At 41.9% G+C, this 11,585-nt stretch overlaps 2 protein-coding genes across 4 annotated transcripts; one reads left to right on the top strand and one right to left on the bottom strand.

The window, feature by feature from the left end:
• Positions 1 to 250: 250 nt before the first annotated feature.
• LOC129722218 (carboxypeptidase B-like) lies at positions 251 to 3,681 on the bottom strand. Of its 3 annotated transcripts, none has more exons than XM_055675515.1 (4): positions 1,935 to 2,046; positions 1,394 to 1,603; positions 1,063 to 1,338; positions 251 to 1,008 (listed from the first exon to the last, which is right to left on the bottom strand). In XM_055675515.1, exons 2-4 carry the CDS (start codon positions 1,510 to 1,512, stop codon positions 291 to 293), a joined length of 1,113 nt encoding a protein of 370 aa, XP_055531490.1. In that variant the 5' UTR covers positions 1,513 to 1,603; positions 1,935 to 2,046; the 3' UTR covers positions 251 to 290. The 3 variants fall into 3 exon arrangements, with proteins under 3 accessions (XP_055531490.1, XP_055531489.1, XP_055531488.1); XM_055675514.1 differs by lacking the exon at positions 1,935 to 2,046 and adding an exon at positions 1,665 to 1,926; XM_055675513.1 differs by lacking the exons at positions 251 to 1,008; positions 1,063 to 1,338 and adding exons at positions 2,456 to 3,179; positions 3,237 to 3,681 and having other exon boundaries at positions 1,406 to 1,603; positions 1,935 to 2,394.
• Positions 3,682 to 7,768: 4,087 nt separating this feature from the next.
• Positions 7,769 to 11,250, top strand: LOC129719798 (uncharacterized). The gene is made up of 7 exons (XM_055671204.1): positions 7,769 to 8,260; positions 8,318 to 9,041; positions 9,103 to 9,567; positions 9,732 to 9,832; positions 9,894 to 10,103; positions 10,159 to 10,434; positions 10,489 to 11,250. Exons 1-7 carry the CDS (start codon positions 8,181 to 8,183, stop codon positions 11,204 to 11,206), a joined length of 2,574 nt encoding a protein of 857 aa, XP_055527179.1. The 5' UTR covers positions 7,769 to 8,180; the 3' UTR covers positions 11,207 to 11,250.
• The last annotated feature ends 335 nt before the right edge of the window (positions 11,251 to 11,585 follow it).

The following is an 11,585-nucleotide window of genomic DNA, read 5'->3' on the forward strand; positions in this document are numbered from 1 at the left end:
GTGAGTACTCCACAGTTTCAAAGAATTTTCGAAGAAATATTGCCAGATTTTACAAGTCGTTCTTAAATTTCTAATTTAATTTAAAAGTGCAATGTAGGTAAATATAAATACTACATTTGCAGTTCATTCAATACGAATTCATCAGATTTTAAAACTTGAACTTGAAAATCCAAATTATTTTCGGCAAAACCAGACAATTTTTGAGACGAACCGTGGAGTAAAAATTGGCAGCACAAACTAAAAGCCTTGCTAGGTTTAATGTTTTTATTCTATTGATACTTTCAACACCTCTACTCATCCGCGGTTGGTATCGGTAGCGTTCCTACGTAAGCCCCAAAGGTCTTATAAATCTCCATTGCATCTACGACTGCTTTTCCCAGCTGAGCTTCAAGTAAATCGAATCCCTCTACACCTCCACCGGTAAGCTCTATAGTGTATGCCAACCTGGCTCCACTGTATTTTCCGTAATCGTCGGTTGCTCCAGAAGCCGCATACAGAATATCAGCAGCATTTCCAACTGTCCATTCACTTCCACCTACACTCATAATAGCTGCCGCTGCTTGCTTTCCAAGGTCATCATGCTCTTCCCAGTTATCACAGTAATTGTCCAGCTCATATCCCCAAGGCCACAAAATCATTTCGCCGGAAGTGTGGACAGCAATGTACATAGTCAACGCGTCTTTATATTGACTAAATAATCCCATCATTGCAACTGTTTCTAGTTCTGATCCTTCCGACATTCCGGCATAGGTATTCGTACAAGCATTACTGGTGAATCTCCATTGAAAAGGAAAATTGCGATTTAGATCAACTCCTGCACAAAGCAGATTGTTTTGCGTGCGATTCTTTCTCCAAAGACGATTAACCTCGTGTGTATAGACGTACCCATCGGGATTTAACACCGGAACGATTACATAATCTGTCTTCTCAAGTTGCGCACTGTACTCTTCCGAATTTTCGACGAATTGATGAATCATATACATCACCGACATCACTCCGACCCATTCACTAGAATAAAACAAAAAATCAGTAGAGTAGAGTAGTATGCATTTATATGACTACCGAGCATGTATTCCAGCATCCATTAAAACCACCGGACGTTCCATGGAAACCTCCCCTCCGTTCGTAATGGAGAGCCCCATAATAGGCCTGTTCTCTTGTGTTCTGCCGACCTCAAAAACTTCAACTGTTTCATAATTTGCTCCCAACTCCTCCATGTATTGATAAATCTCCTCCAGTGTCCAATAATGATCGAAATCAACGGTGGCTCGTGGACTTGACTCTCGCTTAACTCGTTCACGGTATTCCAAGTTCGATTTCCGCTGTTTATCTAAAATTCTTCAAAGAGGAAAAGTTACACCTAACTTACTGAGCAAGATATTTAATTTCTAACTGTTGAACGTTGTCCATAACTAGATCATAGTGTATGTCGTTTCGTTCTAAGAACTGTTCAAATCTGCTCTCGTCATAGTGGCTGACCATTACTCGTGCATCGCGCTTCAAACGTGGCATGTCCCAAAAGTCATAATCATCTTTTTCTGCTAAATCGCGTAACTTTCCCAGCTGCTCGCGTGTTTCCGGACGCACCAAATACAGCTGGTATCTATGAATAAATTTCCGTAAAAATCATAAATAATAATGGTTTTCTATCATGATCCATGTACTCAGCGTAAGAGACTTTTGTGGAATTTGCGTGAGCCAGAATGGCAAAACACACCAGGAGTAGACAAAATTTCATCTTGCTTAAACGGACGACGCACCCAAACTAAACACAATTGAGTTGACAAAATCAGGCTTCCACACTAATCGCTACAACCTAATTGATTACCTTTCAACAGCTGAGACGTTACAGATAACACTGAGATGTTGGTGAGTTCGCTGTTTTATTGAGTAATTCGATAGCGATAAGATTTGTGATAGACACTAAACTATACCTTCGATAACTTGGCTTCCCGCAAACACTCCAAACACTTTAAACATTTCGAACGCTTCTTTCGTGATCTTCTGCGTTTCGTTTGAATCAATTATAAACCCATCGCCAAAGGCACCACAAGATAACTCCAGCGTGAACGAGAAGTTTACACCAACGCTACCGTACATAAAATCGTCGCTGCCGTTGGCCGGATAAACCAGGAAGGAAGCACTACCCACTCCATACTTAGGTCCGCCAATTGCTTCGACAGCACGTGCTGCCTTTTCGCCCAGTTCCTGCAATTCAGCAGCATTTGCTGCGAGCACGTAATCATACCCATACGGGTATAGAATGTAGTCACCGCATGAGTGTACCGCCAGATAAACTTTGGTAGCTGTAGCGTAACTTGCCATTAGTAGCATAAGAGCGCGCGTTTCTAGCTCCGAAGCAGGCGTGGAACCTGCATATCCGTTACTGCATTCCTAAAAGAAAGTTCAAAGTGGTCGATCGTTGCGAACACCGATAACCGAGACAAAAGCTTACCCCACCGTTGAACGACCAACGAAACGGAAAATTTCTGTTCAGATCAACACCTTGACAAAGGGTATTCGCCGGAGCTCGGTTCTTTCGCCACAAACGATTTGTCCGGTGTGTATAGACGTACCCATCTGGGTTAGCAACTGGCATTATTACCCAATCGGTATTGTTTAACAGGTTGGTATTCGCCGAAGAGCTTTCAACCAATTGATGGATCAGATACACAACTGACATGTGACCCGCCCACTCACGAGCATGGATTCCTCCGTCGATCAAAACAATTGGACGGTTTTGTTTAACCTCGCCTTTGTTGGAAACAGTGATGACCTTAATTGGCCGGCCCTCATAGGTTGTACCGTAGTTTTTCACACGCACCTTGTCCGGGTACAGCTTCGCCAAATAATCCAGGTACTCGTATATTTCCTCTAGCTCCCAGAAATGATCGAATTGCACAGACTTATGCCTTCCGTTTGTATCCCTTTTTCTGCGTAACTTCTGTTGTTGTTCCACGCGTTCCTTGCGAATTAGACTTTGTACATCGTGATTAAGCAGCTCATAGGTGATGTTGTGTAGTCTCAAGAATGCAAGAAAACTATCCTCTTCGTTCGGGCTTACCATAACCGATGACCAACGACTAAGTCGAGGTTGACTCCAAAAATCGAGTTCCTGTTGAGCGCCAATTAATTCCAGTTGGGCACGTGTTTCGGGTCGAACATGGTACAATTTGTAGCTGTAAGTAATCACATGATCAAAACTATTGATCAATTTAACTTTGTAAACTAATCACCCTGCGTGAGACACCTGTAGACTGGCTACGGCAGCAATCATAAGGTAATAGAACGGAAAAGCTTTCAAAAAGATGAACATTCCTAACAGAATATTTTCAACCAACTGTTAATAACGGGCACTCGAGTATAGAATTGATGCGATAACCGGTTTATTATTCTGATGTTTATGGTTTGTGTAAAGCACACTATAATAATGCCGGTTGGACGTTTAAAGAGTTTACGAAGCAACCAAAAAGCTTGACACGGTCGGAACAGATAACGATCTGCTAACATTGCTATATAACCTAAAAATGACGATTTAAATAAAATGCAATGTAATGTAGACGATAGGGGTGAAAATTTTGTCAATTTTGAACTCCACCCGCATTATGTGGGCAAGTATCTACAAGAATTTGTACATGGATTGATGGCGTAAATTAACGGCTTGCTTCTAGCAGCAGCTAATTGACCTGATTATCACGACCAAAACTGGATTTGATTGGTTCAGGCGTCAATGCTAAGTCAAAAGTGTAATCAACAAGTATATTTCCTAAATGAATAATCAGTCCTGTCTATAGTTGTTCACCTACAGCATGGCGAATACCGACGCGACGCTTCACGCCAGAACTTGGGTACAAGCCTTAGTGTGTGAAAATTTTATTCGTCCACGCATGCGATGAAGCTCAACCGATAATAGTATTCATAATGACTCCATCTCAGTTATCGGTGGCTAGAGCACTCTATTAGATTAACCCTCTAGTGCCCAAGTTAATTTCTAAACGGGCTTCGGTAAAATCACTATGAATCATTATAAACACTTTTTAAGTACATATTGAAGCTTTTCAAAACTTCGACTGAAGCCCGCAAAATGGCGGTGTTGGGCACTAGAGGGTTAAATGGATTATTTTTGTTTCCAGCGAAGAAACGCAACCTATACGCAAGTCGCACAATCGTATTTTTGACGGTGTATGTTCTGTTCCGTTACTGACCGTTAACTCAAACCACCATTCCTTTGAAACAACTCTTTTCTAGAGACTGTGTTATAAAGAGATACGCAAAGAGAAAAGCAGTAAATATGGCAACCTTTTACTAATATTTTATTTCAAACAATTCTGGCAACCACGTTTATTTCGTAGGACTTTTCATACGCACTAGAAAGTGTAATAAAATTCCGAAACTTTGTAAGGACATGTTACTGTGTTTCAAAGCTTGTTCATGCAATTTCTTAATTTTCAATACATCACTCATAATACGAGCATAACGAACACATTTTTCGTTCATAACATAATTGCACGTGATTCACAACATTTATACTGATTGCAACAAACATTCTGTACGAAAAGTAACACGCCTGAGTTTGTTTACTTTGCACGCTTGGAGCCTCGATTTGACGGTTCACTTGGAGTTTTCTATTCACTCTTTGTGTATCTATTTATAACACCGTCTGTGTACTCTTTTCCGCCTTTTCCGTGCAAGTGGCGCGTTAGGGACCAGCTGAAAAACGAAACGAACCTCTTATAAAATATGACGATACAAAATGCAAATAATAAGTCTGGCAATAATAAGATATAGTGTCAAATATTTGATAGAATTCAGGTTTGCCTGTTTGTAAGAGATTTGATCGACAAAAATCACTCAAATCACTAAAGGGCTAGCACTAATGGTATCGTTTTATATGCAGTGGTGGGCACCGCTAACCGAAAATTTAGCGACGCTAATCGCTAAGCCTCTAATCGGAAAATTTAGCTCGATAATCGCTAAAGGCTAAACGCTAAACCCACATTAGCGGAACTTTCGCTAATCGCTAACTTATTAACATGGGCGCAACTACGGGGGGGCTAAGGGGGGCTACATCCCCCCCTAGCAAGTTTTAAGCCCCCCCTAGAATATCCCAGAGAATAATTGTAGTCAATATAAATACATCCCATACTTCCTATCAGAGCATCAAAATCAACACAAATTGAGAAGTCATCATTCATTGTCTGAGAACTAGTACTGTGCCCAGGATCGATTCTCAAACCTAGCTCTCTTACTTACCTCACTAATAAGACGAGTGCCGTGGTGGCTCGTGCTGTATCAAGGAGTTGTTGCCATGCTGCTCGGTTTTGGGCTGTGTTTCGCCCGTTCCTCAGACGTCTCATCACCCGCAAGTCTCTTTCGATCTGGTCGAGCCATCGCGCACGCTGCACCCCTAGTCCACAGGGTTGCTGAAGAGAAGTGATTTCACAGAAGAGAAGTGATTTCGTCAGGCATCCTTACGACGCGACCGGGCCACCGCAACCTATTGACTTTCGCCAGCTGTGCAACGGGGTTCTCTCCAAGCAGCGCGTGCAGCTCATGGTTCATGCACTGTTGCCATTATCCGTCGTCTGTCTGTACTTCACAATAGATAGTCCGCAGCACCTTCTGTTCGAATACTCCAAGAGCGTTGAGGCCAGAAACGTTGATGTATCGATTCCGTAGAGAACTACCGGTCGTATCAGCTACATCGTCAACTTTTTACCCCCACGGTGGGGGTATTGGCATGACCACTTCGATCGAGTATAGTGCGACGAAGTAAAAAGTTGACGATGTAGCTGATACGACCGGTAGTTCTCTACGGAATCGATACATCAACGTTTCTGGCCTCAACGCTCTTGGAGTATTCGAACAGAAGGTGCTGCGGACTATCTATTGTGAAGTACAGACAGACGACGGATAATGGCAACAGTGCATGAACCATGAGCTGCACGCGCTGCTTGGAGAGAACCCCGTTGCACAGCTGGCGAAAGTCAATAGGTTGCGGTGGCCCGGTCGCGTCGTAAGGATGCCTGACGAAATCACTTCTCTTCTGTGAAATCACTTCTCTTCAGCAACCCTGTGGACTAGGGGTGCAGCGTGCGCGATGGCTCGACCAGATCGAAAGAGACTTGCGGGTGATGAGACGTCTGAGGAACGGGCGAAACACAGCCCAAAACCGAGCAGCATGGCAACAACTCCTTGATACAGCACGAGCCACCACGGCACTCGTCTTATTAGTGAGGTAAGTAAGAGAGCTAGGTTTGAGAATCGATCCTGGGCACAGTACTAGTTCTCAGACAATGAATGATGACTTCTCAGTTTGTGTTGATTTTGATGTTCTGATAGGAAGTATGGGATGTATTTATATTGACTACAATTATTCTCTGGGATATTCTAGGGGGGGCTTAAAACTTGCTAGGGGGGGATGTAGCCCCCCTTAGCCCCCCCGTAGTTGCGCCCATGTTAATAAGTTAGCGATTAGCGAAAGTTCCGCTAATGTGGGTTTAGCGTTTAGCCTTTAGCGATTATCGAGCTAAATTTTCCGATTAGAGGCTTAGCGATTAGCGTCGCTAAATTTTCGGTTAGCGGTGCCCACCACTGCATATAAAACGATACCATTAGTGCTAGCCCTTTATTGATTTGAGTGATTTTTGTCGATCAAATCTCTTACAAACAGTCAAACCTGAATTCTATCAAATATTTGACACTATATCTTATTACTGCCAGACTTATTATTTGCATTTTGTATCGTCATATTTTATTTGAGGTTCGTATCGTTTTTCAGCTGGTCCCTAACGCGCCACTTGCACGGAAAAGGCGGAAAAGAGTACACAGACGGTGTTATAAATAGATACACAAAGAGTGAATAGAAAACTCCAAGTGAACCGTCAAATCGAGGCTCCAAGCGTGCAAAGTAAACAAACTCAGGCGTGTTACTTTTCGTACAGAATGTTTGTTGCAATCAGTATAAATGTTGTGAATCACGTGCAATTATGTTATGAACGAAAAATGTGTTCGTTATGCTCGTATTATGAGTGATGTATTGAAAATTAAGAAATTGCATGAACAAGCTTTGAAACTCAGTAATATGTCCTTACAAAGTTTCGGAACTTTATTACACTTTCTAGTGCGTATGAAAAGTCCTACGAAATTAAACGTGGTTGCCAGAATTGTTTGAAATAAAATATTAGTAAAAGGTTGCCATATTTACTGCTTTTCTCTTTGCGTATCTCTTTATAACACAGTCTCTAGAAAAGAGTTGTTTCAAAGGAATGGTGGTTTGAGTTAACGGTCAGTAACGGAACAGAACATACACCGTCAAAAATACGATTGTGCGACTTGCGTATAGGTTGCGTTTCTTCGCTGGAAACAAAAATAATCCATTTAACCCTCTAGTGCCCAACACCGCCATTTTGCGGGCTTCAGTCGAAGTTTTGAAAAGCTTCAATATGTACTTAAAAAGTGTTTATAATGATTCATAGTGATTTTACCGAAGCCCGTTTAGAAATTAACTTGGGCACTAGAGGGTTAATCTAATAGAGTGCTCTAGCCACCGATAACTGAGATGGAGTCAATATGAATACTATCATCGGTTGAGCTTCATCGCATGCGTGGACGAATAAAATTTTCACACACTAAGGCTAGTACCCAAGTTCTGGCGTGAAGCGTCGCGTCGGTATTCGCCATGCTGTAGGTGAACAACTATAGACAGGACTGATTATTCATTTAGGAAATATACTTGTTGATTACACTTTTGACTTAGCATTGACGCCTGAACCAATCAAATCCAGTTTTGGTCGTGATAATCAGGTCAATTAGCTGCTGCTAGAAGCAAGCCGTTAATTTACGCCATCAATCCATGTACAAATTCTTGTAGATACTTGCCCACATAATGCGGGTGGAGTTCAAAATTGACAAAATTTTCACCCCTATCGTCTACATTACATTGTATTTTATTTAAATCGTCGTTTTTAGGTTATATAGCAATGTTAGCAGATCGTTATCTGTTCCGACCGTGTCAAGCTTTTTGGCTGCTTCGTAAACTCTTTAAACGTCCAACCGGCATTATTATAGTGTGCTTTACACAAACCATAAACATCAGAATAATAAACCGGTTATCGCATCAATTCTAAACTCGAGTGCCCGTTATTATCTATCAGTTTGTTGAAAATATTCTGTTAGGAATGTTCATCTTTTTGAAAGCTTTTCCGTTCTATTACCTTATGATTGCTGCCGTAGCCAGTCTACAGGTGTCTCACGAAGGGTGATTAGTTTACAAAGTTAAATTGATCAAAAGTTTTGATCATGTGATTACTTACAGCTACAAATTGTACCATGTTCGACCCGAAACACGTGCCCAACTGGAATTACTAGGCGCTCGACAGGAAGTCGATTTTTGGAGTCAACCTCGACTTAGTCGTTGGTCGTCGGTGATGGTAAGCCCGAACGAAGAGGATAGTTTTCTTGCATTCTTGAGACTACACAACATCACCTATGAGCTGCTTAATCACGATGTACAAAGTCTAATTGGCAAGGAACGCGTGGAGCAACAACAGAAGTTACGCAGAAAAAGGGATACAAACGGAAGGCATAAGTCTGTGCAATTCGATCATTTCTGGGAGCTAGAGGAAATATACGAGTACCTGGATTATTTGGCGAAGCTGTACCCGGACAAGGTGCGTGTGAAAAACTACGGTACAACCTATGAGGGCCGGCCAATTAAGGTCATCACTGTTTCCAACAAAGGCGAGGTTAAACAAAACCGTCCAATTGTTTTGATCGACGGAGGAATCCATGCTCGTGAGTGGGCGGGTCACATGTCAGTTGTGTATCTGATCCATCAATTGGTTGAAAACTCTTCGGCGAATACCAACCTGTTAAACAATACCGATTGGGTAATAATGCCAGTTGCTAACCCAGATGGGTACGTCTATACACACCGGATAAATCGTTTGTGGCGAAAGAACCGAGCTCCGGCGAATTCCCTTTGTCAAGGTGTTGATTTGAACAGAAATTTTCCGTTTCGTTGGTCGTTCAACGGCGGGGTAAGCTTTTGTCTCGGTTATCGGTGTTCGCAACGATCGACAACTTTGAACTTTCTTTTAGGAATGCAGTAACGGATACGCAGGTTCCACGCCTGCTTCGGAGCTAGAAACGCGCGCTCTTATGCTACTAATGGCAAATTACGCTACAGCTACCAAAGTTTATCTGGCGGTACACTCATGCGGTGACTACATTCTATACCCGTATGGGTATGATTACGTGCTCGCACCAAATGCTGCTGAATTGCAGGAACTGGGCGAAAAGGCAGCACGTGCTGTCGAAGCGATTGGCGGACCTAAGTATGGGGTGGGTAGTGCTTCCTTCCTGGTTTATCCGGCCAACGGCAGCGACGATTTTATGTACGGTAGCGTTGGTGTAAATTTCTCGTTCACACTTGAGTTATCTTGTGGTGCCTTTGGCGATGGGTTTATAATTGATTCAAACGAAACGCAGAAGATCACGAAAGAAGCGTTCGAAATGTTTAAAATTTTTGGAGTGTTTGCGGGAAGCCAAGTTATCGAAGGTATAGTTTAGTGTCTATCACAAATCTTATCGCTATCGAATTACTCAATAAAACAGCGAACTCACCAACATCTCAGTGTTATCTGTAACGTCTCAGCTGTTGAAAGGTAATCAATTAGGTTGTAGCGATTAGTGTGGAAGTCTGATTTTGTCAACTCAATTGTGTTTAGTTTGGGTGCGTCGTCCGTTTAAGCAAGATGAAATTTTGTCTACTCCTGGTGTGTTTTGCCATTCTGGCTTACGCAAATTCCACAAAAGTCTCTTACGCTGAGTACATGGATCATGAAAGAAAACCATTATTATTTATGATTTTTACGGAAATTTATTCATAGATACCAGCTGTATTTGGTGCGTCCGGAAACACGCGAGCAGCTGGGAAAGTTACGTGATTTAGCAGAAAAAGATGATTATGACTTTTGGGACATGCCACGTTTGAAGCGCGATGCACGAGTAATGGTCAGCCACTATGACGAGAGCAGATTTGAACAGTTCTTAGAACGAAACGACATACACTATGATCTAGTTATGGACAACGTTCAACAGTTAGAAATTAAATATCTTGTTCAGTAAGTTAGGTGTAACTTTTCCTCTTTGAAGAATTTTAGATAAACAGCGGAAATCGAACTTGGAATACCGTGAACGAGTTAAGCGAGAGTCAAGTCCACGAGCCACCGTTGATTTCGATCATTATTGGACACTGGAGGAGATTTATCAATACATGGAGGAGTTGGGAGCAAATTATGAAACGGTTGAAGTTTTTGAGGTCGGCAGAACACAAGAGAACAGGCCTATTATGGGGCTCTCCATTACGAACGGAGGGGAGGTTTCCATGGAACGTCCGGTGGTTTTAATGGATGCTGGAATACATGCTCGGTAGTCATATAAATGCATACTACTCTACTCTACTGATTTTTTGTTTTATTCTAGTGAATGGGTCGGAGTGATGTCGGTGATGTATATGATTCATCAATTCGTCGAAAATTCGGAAGAGTACAGTGCGCAACTTGAGAAGACAGATTATGTAATCGTTCCGGTGTTAAATCCCGATGGGTACGTCTATACACACGAGGTTAATCGTCTTTGGAGAAAGAATCGCACGCAAAACAATCTGCTTTGTGCAGGAGTTGATCTAAATCGCAATTTTCCTTTTCAATGGAGATTCACCAGTAATGCTTGTACGAATACCTATGCCGGAATGTCGGAAGGATCAGAACTAGAAACAGTTGCAATGATGGGATTATTTAGTCAATATAAAGACGCGTTGACTATGTACATTGCTGTCCACACTTCCGGCGAAATGATTTTGTGGCCTTGGGGATATGAGCTGGACAATTACTGTGATAACTGGGAAGAGCATGATGACCTTGGAAAGCAAGCAGCGGCAGCTATTATGAGTGTAGGTGGAAGTGAATGGACAGTTGGAAATGCTGCTGATATTCTGTATGCGGCTTCTGGAGCAACCGACGATTACGGAAAATACAGTGGAGCCAGGTTGGCATACACTATAGAGCTTACCGGTGGAGGTGTAGAGGGATTCGATTTACCTGAAGCTCAGCTGGGAAAAGCAGTCGTAGATGCAATGGAGATTTATAAGACCTTTGGGGCCTACGTAGGAACGCTACCGATACCAACCGCGGATGAGTAGAGGTGTTGAAAGTATCAATAGAATAAAAACATTAAACCTAGCAAGGCTTTTAGTTTGTGCTGCCAATTTTTACTCCACGGTTCGTCTCAAAAATTGTCTGGTTTTGCCGAAAATAATTTGGATTTTCAAGTTATTTTTAAAATCTGATGAATTCGTATTGAATGAACTGCAAATGTAGTATTTATATTTACCTACATTGCACTTTTAAATTAAATTAGAAATTTAAGAACGACTTGTAAAATCTGGCAATATTTCTTCGAAAATTCTTTGAAACTGTGGAGTACTCACCCAGAACAGGAGTCTTGCGAATAAACTATTAAAAAATTAGAAAAAAGTAAAAACCTGGCATTAAAGATCTGGCTGCATGTTGAGCACCTGA

This window comes from Wyeomyia smithii, chromosome 2, assembly GCF_029784165.1.
Source record: "Wyeomyia smithii strain HCP4-BCI-WySm-NY-G18 chromosome 2, ASM2978416v1, whole genome shotgun sequence".
Lineage (NCBI taxonomy): Eukaryota > Metazoa > Arthropoda > Insecta > Diptera > Culicidae > Wyeomyia > Wyeomyia smithii.